At 37.2% G+C, this 16,687-nt stretch overlaps 2 protein-coding genes across 2 annotated transcripts; both read right to left on the bottom strand.

Annotated features, from left to right (window-relative positions):
• Positions 1-2,011: 2,011 nt before the first annotated feature.
• On the bottom strand, positions 2,012-5,014 carry LOC113771636 (putative disease resistance protein At4g10780). Its single transcript, XM_027316208.1, has one exon. The coding sequence runs from the start codon at positions 5,012-5,014 to the stop codon at positions 2,012-2,014; it is 3,003 nt and encodes a 1,000-aa protein (XP_027172009.1).
• Positions 5,015-7,840: 2,826 nt separating this feature from the next.
• On the bottom strand, positions 7,841-10,133 carry LOC113771637 (probable disease resistance protein At4g27220). The gene is made up of 3 exons (XM_027316209.1): positions 9,333-10,133; positions 8,287-9,212; positions 7,841-7,889 (listed from the first exon to the last, which is right to left on the bottom strand). The coding sequence occupies exons 1-3, from the start codon at positions 10,131-10,133 to the stop codon at positions 7,841-7,843; spliced, it is 1,776 nt and encodes a 591-aa protein (XP_027172010.1).
• Between the last annotated feature and the right edge of the window lie 6,554 nt (positions 10,134-16,687).

A 16,687-nucleotide genomic window follows, 5' to 3' on the forward strand; every position in this document is an offset into this window, starting at 1 on the left:
GGATGTCCTGACATTGTGATATTTGTTAATCATCTTCATTAGAAGAATAATTTTAGGTGAATCACCAGCTGATGTGGTTACATTATCTGAAACCACATTCCTTCCTTTACCTCATTGTACAGCAACTAATGTTATATTTCCTGCCCTAGACCAATTTCTGTTTGTCCTTTGATCCGTTATTGGTTGCATATAACCGAGCTCTTTGTGGTGTGAAGACTCTGAATTAGGCTCAAACTGAAATCAATTAACTATAAATTGGAAAATAATTAGTTATGATTGTTCCTTGATTGAAAGTTATTAACCTCGATTTTGCCTCTTCATAAGACTGCAGATTAGCAAGTTGATGCTTTCTTTACTGGCCATCTCAAACATACTGCGATTTTTCATAACAATAGCCAATACCATATCAGATGACATATAAAGTGCATGGCTCTTGCAAGACAAAACTGTATCTGATTTTTTTTTCGTTTAATACAGTTGTTTCTAAAAAGGAAAAAAAAAATCTTTCCATACAAGTTTGATCTGTTTCTAAATAATTGCTGCCAAAGAAGTCCAACATAAAAGGCTCAAGTCACATAGAAAAGTTGATGTAAAAGCTTCTTCTATTCATTTATTCTAAATGTAGACACTTGACTCCAGAAGGGATTTGAATGTTATTTTGATCCTTCTTTAACATGCATGTACAATCCTAACCCCAATCAAAAGGACTTAGCTAAAGAATTATCAATGGAAATCTGGAAAAAACACACACATAGAGAGGTTTAAATTGATAGAGCGAAATCACATTCTTGGAATATAATATGACCAAAAATAATATGACCAAAAATTTTGGCATAATACCCCAAAACATTTCTGTTGGTAATCAAGGAATAGTCACAAAAAACTGTATCACTGCTCCAGTCACAATCAAGTATAGAAAAAAAATCATCTATAAAGGAAATTTGGTGCTGGTGGACAAGGCTTCAATTAGCACTTGTTTTTGCAACATCACCCCTCTTACAGCGGCAATTTTGTGGCTACCTGAGAAATATTGACAAACAACACGATACTAACGCAAGTACAAAATTTGTGGCCACCTGATTATTTTTGCAGTTCTACTTCCTTCCAACTTATTGTGGCTCTCAATATGAAATTTAGAATTTAAACATTTGCAAACATATATAGGAGAAATTCAAGACAACCTTCAGAACCAGGAAATGAAAAAAAGAAAAGAACATAGAGATCAGCTCATTCACAGAATAAATTTATAAAGACACTAAACTCAGAAATGAACAAGAAGAGAAATGAACAAGAAGAAAGAAAGAGAGAGAAAATAAAATATTTAAATTTACAAAACTGAGAAAAATTAGAAAAAGTAATAAAAAGCTGTGCAGCAGATTATATCAATGACTATAACTAGAGGGTGCAGTTAGCAATTCGTCTCCACCAGCATAGAATGAATTAATAAAGACACTAAATTCAGAAACAAACAAGGAGGAGGAAAGAGATAGATAATAAAATATTTAAATTTACAGAAATAAGAAAATATTAAAAATATTAAAAAGCTGTAAGCAGCAGATTGTATGGATGAATATAAGAAATGTTGTAGTCCGTAGTTCAGCGTTATGGGGCAGGTAGTCAGCAGAGGAAAACTTGAGCCTCACTAGAAATAGGAGAAAGATAGAGAACATGCAATAGTTTAAAATGAAAAAAGAAAATGACATAAAGAAATTTATATCGACGTTGAACTCAAAAATAAATAAGAAAGAAAGAGAAACTAATGTACTTAAATCAATTTTCCCATCAGAACAACTCAAAAGGTGTTAGCAGTTCTGCACCTCAAGATAGTTAAAAAAAAAAAAAAAACAACTTGAGCTCAATACGGAAAGTATTAATATCGATTCCTACACAATAGCAAATTCTATGCTAGAGGAGAAGTAGATCATTTTGGGGGGAAAAAAAAACTTAAAAAAGGGGAGAAAACACGTACGTGAGAACCAGTCAGGATTTTGATCAAACAAGTGGTCTCCAATTATCCCACCAGTGTGGAAAACAATGGGTCAAGGGCATTTTTGGCACTAGGATTGTCCCACTGTAACGATTCCCACCATTCTTTATCTCCCCTGATTTTATGAAGAGTGCTAGGAAGAGATGGTGGCCCGTTGATGGTGGAAAGAAACAAAGGCAGCCTCTTTAAATTTGGACAACCGAATATTACAATCTCATCGATTGAATAGCAGATCATGGCTGCCTTGCAAATGTTCTTTAGTTGCGGCAGCATATGCAGACGCAACAACCTTAATTTCGGAAGGATGACATTGGCGGTGGCTCCACTTGAAGTCAATTGGATGCATTCTCCTTCTCCTTGCCCTACTCCATTGCCATCTCCTGCCATCTTCTCCAGTCCTTCACAATCTTCAACTATTAACTCTTCAAGATTTTGAAGGTTCTGCAGCAACTGCACCGTGAATAGCTGCTTCATGTTGTGACATTCAAAAATCCTCAATTCTCTAAGGGAAGAAAAGGTGCCAGCTGGAAGCAAATATGGTTCTGATTCTCCATAAAAAAGACCAACCAGATTTGGCATCCAAAAAAGGCGTAGCACTTCAAGACCACAGAGTGGACTAAAAGACGAGACTTCCAACTGATCACGTGGAGAAGTAGAGGACAATTGCCAGAGGAACTCTATTCCAACTGAATCAACAATAACCAATTCAGATAAGTGGCTTAAATGTATAAAATTCTTAAAAACATCTGACAAGCACCTAATGCCCATGCCCTCACAATCCTCGATTGTCAGACATTTCATATCATCTGGCAGATAGTTCGATCCTCTACCAAGCTTACACTTATGGAAATACAGTTCATGAAACGGGTTCTCGTCCCCACAATCCTCAAGTTCATGAAACGGATTCTCGGTTAAGATGTCATTGATATAAACATTATAGTATTTTGGCCACCGAGTAATTTTATAGAAGTCCGTAAAAGACAAACATCCTATAAAAACTTCTAATTGGTTCAACACTTCTAGATCCATAACTTGTACCCTATCATAGGGTGGCAATAATAGCCGTTGAAGACGGTGAAATTGGGAAAATGTCCCTTTTGGTATTATTATCTTTCTTCTGAAAACCCAACACTGGTTCAAGTTAAGCCTTTCGAGGTTGATTAGTGACTCCCAACCTTGAGGTAAATCCCAAATGCCAGTCCACGATAGATCCAAATCCCTCAATTGCTTGAGCTTTCCCAGCGGTGGCACAAATTGGAGGCCTTGACAACCCCCCAAAATCAAGGCAGTGAGATTCACCATGTCTGAAACACAATTAGGCAACTCTGTTATACCTACGCACTGAGATAGATTCAAAACTTTAAGTCCACACATGTGCCGAAAGAATGAATCTGGGATTTCTTTAATGGAAATCCGAGAAAGACGCAAGGTTGAGAGCTTAGGACAATTTGGTGACCAGGCTGGTGGAATTTCTATTTCTTTGGAATTTTGTGAATAGAAGGAACCTGCACGGAGATCTTGTGTCCACTCTTCTTGTTCCAGTGCTACTATTGAATCTTCATGTCCTAAGCTTTTCACCAAGAATCGTGGTACATCTCTCCTCCTCTTTGGTTTGGAGTTTCCATGCGTGATCCTTAATGCCATGTCTCTGACCAAATCATGCATCTTCACACAGTCAACCCCTTCGAAATCGTTAGTTTCTTCCAGCAAGCAAACTCTTATCAGTTTGTTTAATATCGTTTGACCTTGATCGAATGCTTTTGACCTTGAGCCCCGTTTTGACATCAGCTCTGCCCAAATAAAGAGGTCTATTAATTCCTCTCTTTTTATGCAACAATCTTCCGGATAAAGACAGCAATACAGGAAGCAGTCCCTTTCACATTTATTCAGGCGATTGAAACTCCATTCCAGGATGCAAAACACCCTTTTTCCCATCTTATCGTGCCCTACTGAACATGCTTTCAAGTCTTCCAACGTATTTCTCCACTCACAGATGTCTCTCACACCTCTCATGCTTCCAGCCACTGTGACAATACCAAGAGGCAAACCATCACACCTTTCCGTGATGGACTTGGCAATATCTTTCAAACCTCCATCAAGCGAGGTCTCGCTGCCAAGTGTCCACTCGAACAAACCCCAAGCTTCCTTTGTGTCCAAAGTTTTCAACTCAAAAGTGCGATGGCATTGCATCTGGTTGCACACTTCTTCTGAGCGTGTAGTCAAAATCAGTCTGCAATTTCTTGCATCAATCCCTAAGCTGTTTAAACGAAATTCTTCCCAAACATCATCCAACATGAGCACTACCATTTCCTCCATTTTCTCGAATGCGTCACGCAACCTACGTGCCCTTGCTCCTTCGTCATCGACGCCTGACAGATCATGCCTTAGGCGTCTAGCAACGTCACCTTGCAGCCTTTTGACGGTAAAATCTTGGGAGACAGAAATCCAATAAACCTTGAATTGAGTATTCTCAAGGAGATGATTATGGATGTGTTCCGCCAAAGTAGTCTTACCCACACCTCCCATCCCCCATATCCCAATCCTTAAGATCTCGTTGGTGCCCAACCATGCCAGGATTGTTTCCAGACCTTTGTGAAACATTTCTCCAAATAATTCTGTTGTCTCTCGTGGCTCACCTCTGCTCTCAAAAGCCTCAACGCAAAGCTCACCAAAATTCTCACTTTGCCCCATCAGTTGCTCTACAATCTCGTCCATTTTCTCCACTCTTTTTCCACTGCTAATTGCATTTTCTAGAAATCCACCCTCTTGTATGCCCTTTTTCAACGCACCGAATTCATTTTCAACTGTTGCTACCTCCTCAAACCAATTCTCAACCGCCCTTTTCCTTTTCTTAGTACCTGATCTTTCTGCAACTTTCACTTTCGACTCGAAGTCAGTTTTCCTGTTGCGTAATCTTTGCAACTTCGTTTCGAGCGACCTTAGATTATCAACCAAATAGTAATACTTCCTTGCTTTGTCGAATGCCAAATTCCAAATTTCCGTGGCGAATTTTCCAATGCACTCCATTACCTATCAAGTGACGAGAGAATCTACCAATATTACCCTATTTCATTTTGCCCTTGAAGACGTTTTTAAACTAAAAAATTTTCTCATTCTTTTTAGGGAATTGTATATCTGAATTAATCAGGGAGAAGGGGGTCTTCATGATCGTTGATTATAAAGTATAACATCATGGTAAGCTCTGGAATTTATCAAGCTAGTAGTCCAAACATTTATCTTTTCTAAAGAATTGATAATAAAACTTTTGCACCTATAATAATATCCGACTTTCTTGCCAAAAAATGTCAGTCATATAAAAAGCTTGAAGAGAGCACTCCATGTATTGAAAGGGAAAAAAACATGATCAAGATTTTTGGGCCTTAGAAATCTAAATATACAACTACAAATATTTACAAAATCAAGATCGAGTATGATATCATTATATCTTGAAATGAGGACAAGTTATCCTCAAAAAGTTGAGAATCACAAGACTCTGCCACAAGACAAAAGTTTGTATTATATTTCGATCTAATTTTCACTACTACAAGGACTATGATCATTGAGTTGTGATGAATGAATTATAATTGAAACAACATGTTTGTGCCAAGTAAATCTATTATACACGATGAAATAAGAAAAAACTCCAAAAGTTGCAAAATTCATATGGACATGATCTCATCATACCTGAAATTGGAATTGACAAGAGAACTTGAGGAAGCTGAAAACCTTGAGACTGAGACTCTGCCAAAAGCGTGTATTATGATTTTTGAGCGCTGTGGAAAGGATGGTAAAAGTTCAACGAACTGCAGAGCACCAAGACTTTAAGCATTCATGATAGTGGGCCCTGGAGAAGGCAGTTCCGGGAAGGTCGAAAGGATGGGCACTGGAATTGCAATGGTTAAATACCTCGATTATTAACCAATTTACTTGAGGTTTAGTTGGCCACCATGCAAAATACAAAATACAACTTTAGTTACAGATTAAGAGCTCAAACTTTACTACTTATAATTACATCCAAAAAGTTGTACATATTTTTAAATTCAGAAAGTATGTTGCAACTCTAGAGAATTTCACTTACTTTTAAATCTAAATAATTGGAGTGTTTGAATAGAGTATTATTTGAAATAATTACTGTAACACTTTTTGTGATGTGTTACTTATGAGATAAAAAAAAATAATTAAAAACTATAAAAAGATGAGTTGAGAATGTGTTTATGATGATGTAAACGAAATATTATGTAAAATAATTTAGCTATCCAAACACACGAGCATGCTCTTTTTGTACTATGATATATGTGAGATGAAATGTAATTGGAAATATAAAAAAAAATTCTACATCATGCAGTTGCATTAATCTTCATGTTCACCTAGATAAGAGGTTGTTATTAATTGCTGATTGATTGTGTGTTGATTTTTCAGGATGTTGTATGTTGAATTTTTCTTCGGCTGAAAGCATATCGAGCGTGACAGCAACTGATTGCTGGTCTTCCCTAGCTTCATATCTTGCAAACGTGGTTTGTTGTCCTCAATATGAGGCCAGCCTTGTAGTTCTCCTGGGACAGTCAAGCAACTACGCTGGAATGCTCGCATTAAATGAAACACACGCCAGTCAATGAGAACCTTGACATGATATGCTCAATAGGTCCAAGCAATCTCGCTGCAGCGTCGTGTCCTACTGTAGATGTTCATAAGGTTGACAGCGTTCTGGCTTCACTAAGACTTCTAGATACATGTGATAATGTTGATACCACTAATGAGTGCTGCAATAGAATATGCCAGAATTCCATATCAGCAGCGGCTGAAAAACTAGCTTTCAGCAATTATAACATGAAAACGTTAAGCAACATTTCCATCTTGCCTGATGCATCAGCTATTATAAGGGACTGTACGAAGATCGTGCTCCGGTGGCTTGCCAATAAGCTTAATCCTTCTTCTGCAAACAGAGTACATAGAGGACTTTCTCGTTGTCACTTAAACAAGGTTTTCTTCGGCAAACAGAGACATAGAGGACTATCCCGCTGTCACTTAAATTGAGTTCTTTGCGGTGCGAAGACTCTGAATTAGGCTCAAACTGAAATCAATCAACTGTGGAAAATAACTAGTTCCGATTGTTCCTTGATTAAGATTACTAACCTCGAATCTTGCCTCTTCATAAATTGCAGGACTGCAGATTAGCAAGTTGATGCTTGCTTTACTGGCCATCTCCAACATACTCTGATTTTTCACAACAAAAGTCAATACCATACACAATAGAAAGTGCATGGCTCTTGCAAGAGAAAACTCCTGATGCATTTGTTTCTGAAACACAAAAAAAAAATCATTCCATACAAGTTTGATCTGTTCATAGATAATTGGTGCTAAAGGAGCAGACATAAAAGACTCTGAGTCACGCAGACAAGTTGATGTAAAAGCTTCTTCTATTTATTTATTCTAAATGTAGATACTTAACTTCATGAGGGATTGGAATGTTATTCTGATCCTATTTTAACATGCATATACAATCCTAACCCCAATCAAAAGGATATATAATTGCTTGAAATGGAAATTTGGAAAAAGCACACACATAGAAAAGTTTAAATTGATAGAGGAAAATCACATTCTTGGAGAACAATATGACCAAAAATTTTGACATAATACCCCAAAACAGTTTTGATCATAATCAAGGAATAGTCACAGGAACTGTATCACTGCTCCAGTTACAATCAAGTACAGAAAAAAACACCATCTAGGTAGGAATAGAAAGCCAAACATGATGAAAAGCAGCAACTGTAATACAGCTAAGGAAGACGCACATCTTGAAAGGAAATTTGGTGCTAGTGGACAAGGCTTAAATTAACACTTGTTTTTGCAACATCACCCTCTTGCAGTGGCAATTTTGTGGCTACCTATAACCTGAGAAATACTGACAAATAACACTTGATCAGTGTAGTCAGAAACACAAAGCTAATTGATCCATTATACTAACACAAGTACGATCATGTAAATTACTTTGTAATTCTACTAATGTAAAAAATAACGATGTTGAACTCAAAAATAAATAAGAAGAAAGAAGAGAAACTAATGTACTTAAATCCCTTTTGCCATCGGAACAACTCAAAAGGTGTTAGCAGTTCTGCACCTCAAGAAAGTAAAAAAAAAAAAAAAAAAATTGAGCTCAATACAAAAGTGTTAATCTCGATTCCTACACAATAGCAAATTCTATGCTAGTGTAGAAGCAGATCATCTTGGGGAAAAAGAGCTCAAAAGAAGGGGATAGTTGGTAAAATTTGAAGAAGGGAAGAAAACACGTACATGAGAACCACTCAGGATTTTGATCAAGCAGGTGGTCTTCAACAAAGAAATGGACTTCAAGGCTGTGCGGTAAAAATGGGTCAAGGGCATTTTTGGCACTAGGATAGTCCCACTCTAACGATTCCCACCATTCTTTATCTCCCTTGATTTTACGAAGAGTGCTGGGAAGAGATGGTAGTCCGTTGATGGTAGGAAGAAACAAAGGCAGCCTCTTTACCTTTGGACAATCAAATATTTTAATCTCCTCAATTGAATCGCAGATCATGGCTGCCTTGCAAATGTTATTCAGTTGTGGCAGCCTATCCAGACTCAAGCAACTTAAATTTGGAAGGCTGATCATGGTAGTGGCTCTTCCACTTGAATTCAATTGGGTGCCTTCTCCTTCTCCTTGTCCTACTGCATTGCCATCTGCTGCTATCTCCTCCAGTCCTTCACAATCTTCAATGTCTAATTCTTGAAGATTTTGAAGGTTCGGCAGCAACTGCATTGTGAATAGCTGCTTCATGTTGTGACATCTAGAAATACACATCCTTTTAAGGGAAGAATGGGTGCCAGTAGGAAGCAATGGTTCCGATTCCCACCGTTCTTTATCTCCAGTGATCATCCTAAGTTTGCTGGGAAGAGATGGTAGTCCGTTGATGGTAGGAAGAAACAAAGGCAGCCTCTTTACCTTTGGACAGCCGAATATTTCAATCTTCTCAATTGAATCGCAGATCATGGCTGCCTTGCAAATGTTATTCAGTTGTGGAAGCATATCCAGACTCAAGCACCTTAAATTGGGAAGGCTGATCATGGTAATGGCTCCTCCACTTGAAGTCAATTGGGTGCCTTCTCCTCCTCCTTGTCCTACTCCATTGCCATCTGCTGCTATCTCCTCCAGTCCTTCACAATCTTCAACTCTTAATTCTTCAAGATTTTGAAGGTTCTGCAGCAACTGCACCGTGAATAGCTACTTCATGTTGTGACATCCAGAAATCCACAATTCTTTGAGGGAAGAAAAGGTGCCAGCTGAAAGCAAATATGATGGTTCTGGTTCTCCGTAAAAAAGACCAACCAGATTTGGCAACCTCGTCAGGCGTAGCATTTGGAGACCACGGAGTGGACTGAAAGACGAGTTTTCCGGCTGATCACGTGGAGAAGCAGAGAACAATTGCCAGAGGAACTCTATTCCAACCAAATCTATAATTTCCAATTCAGATAAGTGGTTTAAATTTATAAAATTCTTAAAAACATCTGACAAGCACTTAATGCCCATGCCATCACAATCCTCGATTATCATACGTTCCATATCATCCGGCAGATAGTTCGATCCTCTACCAAGCTTACACTGATGGAAATACAGTTGTTTCTCCTGGTCCCCATAATCATCAAATTCATAACTCGGATCCTCAGTTAAGATGTCATTGATATAAACATTATTATAGTATTTTGGCCACCGAGTAAATTTATAGAAGTCCGTAAAAGAGAAACATCCTGTAAAACTTTCTAATTGGTTCAAAACTTCTGGATCATTAACTTGTACCCTAACATAGGGTGGCAATAATAGCAGTTGAAGACGGTGAAATTGAGAAAATGTCTCTTTTGGTATTATCTTTCGTTTCAAAGACTGACAATCATCCAAGTTAAGACTTTCGAGGTTGACCAGTGACTCCCAACCTTGAGGTAAATCCTCAATATCAGTCCATGATAGATCCAAATCCCTCAATTGCTTGAGCTTTCCCAGTGGTGGCACAGATCGGAGGCATGTACAATCCCTCAAAATAAAAGCAGTGAGATTCACCATGTCTGAAACAGAATTAGGCAACTCTGTTATACCTTTGCACCCTTCTAGATTCAAAACTTTAAGTCCACACATGTGCCGAAAGAATGAATCTGGGATTTCTTCTATGAAACAATAAGAAAGAAGCGGCCCGAACAATGTCAACACGTGGATACTTGAGTCGTGTTAGAAAGCACTGTCCTAAGAAACTATTTCAGAGTATCGAAATGTTTCCCCAGGATTAAACAAGTCTTCCTCTATTTTGTAAAAGGGACGTAGAACCAGCAAAATTTTGAAACAAACCCAGCAGGTGAAATAAAAATATTAAGAAGAGCAGATGGAGAAAGGGAGGAGAGAATTTGCGAAGTGTAGACTTCGTTTCTCAGTGTATAAATGAACCTGACAAATGGTTCTATTTATAGGCTACAGGATACGGAATAGAGTGATAGAGGATAGGATTTTGAGAGCTGATTTTCCGTGAGAATATGCATGCATCCCGTACCAGATTTAGCATTTGAAGTGGTTAGAGGTCTATCCTCTATTGTGGTAGCCGAAATCTTTGACATAGTCAAAGCAAGCACGTGAACAATTCCTTTGGCTAAAAGATATCAGCTAGCCTTCTGACTTTGCCTTTTAGGCCTTTATCAAAATTTTGTCTTTGAAACAATTCTTCCTAAGAATAGGAACAGACGTTTGGAAAGCTTTATCAGATAAACTCTTATCATAACAAACATAAAAAAAATCTTTTGAAGTATCTACAACAATCTCCCACCTATTTCAAAAGATTTTGGACAAAAGAGTATGAACATCTGCTGGATTTGTCTGAGCTCAATGTAATCAGTTTGGTGTCTTTTGGACTATGAATCAAACTTAAATTGATAAAATATGTCTTACAGAATTATGGGTGAAAAATATCTTTCTATGAACCAATAATTCTTGTTGTATGACAGAGATCTTATCACTCACATTATAACTCATAATTTTGCTGTTCAATGCAGTTTTGCGCATTTAGGCCGTGCGCCTGCCTGGTTGTTCATGAGAGCTCTAAAGATTCGGCCAAAAAATCTTATAGGAGCGGCCCCACTCCACTCACATATAGGTGAATTTATCAAGTGTATACTGCCCTAAATACACCTCCCTAAAGGGATATAAACTCATTAAGAATATTAAACTCAGCCTCACGATTACTGGCAGTCAAAGCACTTAATTTTGAAGGGACTTAAATTTCAAGTGCTTTTACAGTCAATATCGACTTGTTATTACCCATATGAACCTATTTCATGGGATCACCAGTCACATAGGTTGGGTTACCATCTCTATTGACAACTGTTGGCCTAAGTTCCATCTCCCTTGTAGTTTGAAGAATTAATTTTCTTCCTACAGGTTTAGTCAGAGGATCGGCCAAATTCAACTCTGATTTCACAAAATCAATGGAAATAATTCCATCTCTAAGCAGCTGCTTTACGATATCATGTCTCAATCTCATGTGTCGACTTTTACAATTATACGATTTATTTTTAGCTATGGCAATCGCTGCTTGACAGTCACAATGTATGGACACAGGAGGCAACAAATCCTTAGTTGAAGGAATATTAGCTAAGAAATTTCTCAACCACTCGGCCTCAGTCCCTGTCAGTTCCAGAGCTACAAACTCTGACTCCATTGTTGATCTAGCAATGATTGTCTGTCTAGCAGATTTCCATGCTATTGCACCACCACCAAGGGTGAACACATAACCACTAGTGGATTTCGTATCATTTGAATCAGAGATCCAATTAGCATCACTGTAACCTTCTAATACAGTGGGAAATCCACTATACAGGATACCAAAATTCATGGTACCTCTCAAATATTTCATTAGTCTGACTAATGCAAACCAATGCTCACGGTTGGGATTATGAGTATATCTACTCAGTCGACATACAGCATAAGCTATATCAGGTCTAGTAAAATTCATCAGATGCATCAGACTCCCAATAATCTGAGCATATCTAGACTGAGCAATTGGGTCACCATTATTTTTCTTTAATTGAGTGTTAGCATCATAAGGAGTACTCACAGGTGTCACATCATAATTTTCAAACTTCCTAAGAAGTCTCTCTGTATAATGTTCTTGTGACAACATTATACCATCACATTTCCTTATGATTTTAACACCCAATATTATTTTGGCTTCACCCAAATCTTTCATATCAAAATTAGAAGACAAAAAATATTTAGTACTATTTACAATATCTAGACTAGTACCAAATATAAGCATGTCATCCACATATAAACTGATTATCACATATTGATCATTTATAATTTTGACATATACACATTTATCCACTTCTACAGACGAAAATCCATCTTTCATCAATACTTGATCAAATTTCTCATGCCACTGTTTAGGAGCTTGTTTTAGACCATAAAGAGATTTAATTAGTTTGCAAACCTTATTTTCTTGTCCAGGTATAATACATCCCTCAGGTTGAAACATATAAATTTCTTCTTCTAAATCACCATTTAAAAAGGCTGTTTTGACATCCATTTGATGAATAACAAGTTTATGGATAGAAGCTAAAGCAAATAAAACTCGAATAGACGCAATTCTAGTTACTGGTGCAAATGTATCAAAATAATCAATATTTTGTTTTTGAGAAAATCCTTTTGCTACTAAACGAGCTTTGTACTTTTCTATAGAGCCATCAGAGTTATATTTTCTTTTAAAAATCCATTTGCAACCAATAGGTTTTGCACCAGGAGGTAAGTCTACCAAAATCCAAGTTTTATTTGACAAGATAGAATCAATTTCAGATTTAATTGCTTCTTTCCAAAATTTACACTCAGGAGAAGAAATAGCATCGCAGTATGTTAAAGGATCATTATCAACAAGAAAGGTTTGGAAATCATTTCCAAATGAAAATTCTTTTCTTGGCCTTTTGCTCCTTCTTAATTCCTCAATTGGAATAATTTCCTTATTTATTTCAACAGGTGCATGAGAAATTTTACTAGACAGTGGAAAAATATGTTCAAAAAATTCAGTATTCTTTGTCTCAATAATTGTATTACAATCAAGTATATCACTTCTTAACACAAGAAATCTATATGCAGCACTATGTTCAGCATATCCAATAAACATACAATCAGAAGTTTTAGAACCTATTTTCCTTTTCTTAGGTTCAGGCAACAAGACTTTAGCAAGACACCCCCAAACTTTTAAATATTTCAAATTTGGTTTATAAATTTTCCATAACTCATAAGGTGTTTTGCCAGTCTTTTTATGTGGGATTCTATTTTGTAAGTGACATGCAGATAATATAGCTTCTCCCCATAAATTATCTGGAGCATGAGAACTAATTAACATAGAGTTCATCATTTCTTTTAACGTTCTATTTTTCCTTTTAGCTACTCCATTAGATTCTGGAGAATAAGGTGGAGTTATTTCATGTATTATGCCTTCCTGTTCACAAAGGTTATCTAAAGTTAAATATTCTCCACCCCTATCTGATCTAATTCTTTTTATCCTTTTATTAAGTTGATTTTCTACTTCAGACTTATAGGATAAAAAGGCATTATAAGTATCATCTTTATTTCTAAGTAAATAAACTTTGGTATATCTAGAATAGTCATCTATAAATGTGACATAATACCTTTTCCCACCTCTAGTCATTGTTTGTTTTAAATCACCTAAATCAGTATGAATTAAATTTAATAATTCAGTTTCTCTATGGACAGTTATACAACTTTTCTTTGTTATTTTAGCTTCCGCACATATTTCACATTTGTCCATATTATCATTAATACTAGAAATTAGACCACATGATTGCATTTTCTTTATATAACCAATATTAACATGTCCTAATCTAGCATGCCATAAAGAAATGGAATCAACAATATAAGCAGAAGAAGATGCATTTTCATTGATTACATTGGAAATGTTAAGTACAAAAAGTCCCTGATTACAATAGCCCTTGCCCACAAATACATTATTTTTGGTCATTATGATCTTTCCAGATTCAAATGACACTTTCACTCCAACTTTTCCTAGCAATCCTACGGAAACCAGATTTGCCCGAATGTTGGGCACATGCAGCATATCATTGAGAGCCAAAGTTTTTCCTGAAGTGAGTTTCAAGAATACTTTGCCCTTACCCAGAACATTAGCCGTTCGTGAGTCACCAAGGTAGACCACTTCTTCATCATCCCCTATAGGAGTATAGGAGGAAAATGCTTCTCGATTCGCACATATGTGCCGAGTAGCCCCAGAGTCTACCACCCACTCTTTGACATTGGCTGCAATGTTCACTTGGGAGATGACAGCAGCAATTATATCATCTCCTTCGGTTAAGTGCATCTTAGGAGGGTTACCATTTGCTCTGTCACCTTTATTATGTCTGCATTGGACTGCATAATGTCCTGGTTTTCCACAATAAAAACAATTGCCTTTCTTCTTCTTAAAGTTGGGATTGTTAGGCTTGACATTAAAATTTTTGGGCTTGTAATTCTGGGATTTATTGGCGTACCTTTTATTATTGCTTTGCACCAGATTGGCTTTGTAAGCCATCTCCTTTGCCTTGGTAGCTCTCAACTCCCTTTTGTTTGAATCCTCAATGAGGATGTGCTTCACGAGCTCATCCATGGTATAATTTTTCTCCTTGTGTTTCAAGTTGTTTTTATAGTCGGCCCATGACTCAGGTAACTTTTCAATCAGCATGCCTGCAGCGAATTTTTCAGGAAGATTGATGTCTTCATTTTTCAAGTCCTCTAGCAGCATTTGATATTCGGTGATTTGGATTTTCATCTCCTTGTCATCAGTCATTTGTCATTGGTTGTATTTTCCTACGACGAATTTTTGCTTGGTTGCATCTTCGGCAGTAAACTTTGTTACCAAGGCTTCCCAAATTGCCTTGGCTTCTTTGCTGCTACAATAGACATCAAATAATTCATTAGAGAGTGTTTGAAGGATAGTGTGTCGACATACCTTATTGGCATATTGCCATGCTTCTTGAGTCTTGGCATCCGCAGTTGCGGAAGGTTGAGATTCAGTGAGCGCATAAGCTACTCCATGAATGTCAAGTAGAGAGTGCACACGTTCTTGCCATCTTTTAAAATTTTCATTGGCGAAAATTTCAATTTTGGATACATCTGGAAAGGGCTTGGCGAATGGTAGTGCCACTGCAACAGTTGCTGATGAAGGCTGCGGGGTGCTAACATTGTCAGATGCCATAGTTTCTTAGATTGTAGGAGATAGCGGCCCGAACAATGTCAACACGTGGATACTTGAGTCGTGCTAGAAAGCACTGTCCTAAGAAACTATTTCAGAGTATCGAAATGTTTCCCCAGGATTAAACAAATCTTCCTCTATTTTGTAAGAGGGACGTAGAACCAGCAAAATTTTGAAACAAACCCAGCAGGTGAAATAAAAATATTAAGAAGAGCAGATGGAGAAAGGGAGGAGAGAATTTGCGAAGTGTAGACTTCGTTTCTCGGTGTATAAATGAACCTGACAAATGGTTCTATTTATAGGCTACAGGATACGGAATAGAGTGATAGAGGATAGGATTTTGAGAGCTGATTTTCCGTGAGAATATGCATGCATCCCGTACCAGATTTAGCATTTGAAGTGGTTAGAGGTGATACAAATATTGAGGCAAATAATAAGAGAAGCAAAGGACAAATGTTTATTGCTTTGTAAAACTCACACAACTTATAACATGAAATTACTCTATTTATAGAGTTTAAACCAACTCCACTAACTATCCCACTAACTCCACTAACTATCCCAATAACTCCACTCACTCCACTAATAACTCCACTAACTCCACTAGGTACTCCACTAATCCCACTAGTTATTCCACTAACTCCACTAATTAGGTAGCATAAACAAATATGATTATCTAACAACGGTAAATACTTCTAACAATTCCTCCCTTAAACTGAAAGTTTATCAAACATTCAGTTTAATATGATTTATTAACTGCACAGACTCCAAGCAGCTTCCTTAATTTCTGAAACGTGGATAACTTCAATGGCTTGGTCATTATATCAGCAATCTGATCTTCACTTTTGCAGTAGAGAAAATCAATTATTTCATCCCTTGTGAGCTCCCTTAGAAAATGAAACCTCACATCTATGTGTTTGGTTCTTCCATGTAGAACTGGATTTTTAGAGAGCTTGATGGCAGAACTGTTGTCACAATAAATTGTAGTAGCTCCTTCTTGCTGAAAATGCAACTCTTCAAGAATATTCCTTAACCAAATTGCTTGACAGGCACAGGCGGTTGCAGCTACATACTCTGCTTCAGTTGTTGATAACGTAACAATTGGTTGCTTTTTTGAGCACCATGAAATAGCTGCTGAACCCATCATGAACACATACCCAGACGTACTCTTTCTATCATCAGAATCGCCTGTATAGTCACTGTCAGTAAAACCAAACAAATCTGATTTTTCACCATTCTTGTAAAATAATCCATACTCAATGGTTCCCTGCAAGTATCGAAGAATCCTTTTGGCAGCTAGAAGATGTGTCTCCCTTGGACTTTCCATGTATCTACTAATAAGACTTACAGCATGCATAATATCAGGCCTAGTTGCTGTCAAATACATCAAACTTCCCACAATTTGCTTGTAAAGGGTGCTATCAACCCTCTTTTCTCCTGGTTCTTT

The sequence above is a fragment of the Coffea eugenioides genome, chromosome 5 (assembly GCF_003713205.1).
Source record: "Coffea eugenioides isolate CCC68of chromosome 5, Ceug_1.0, whole genome shotgun sequence".
Taxonomy (NCBI): Eukaryota; Viridiplantae; Streptophyta; class Magnoliopsida; order Gentianales; family Rubiaceae; genus Coffea; species Coffea eugenioides.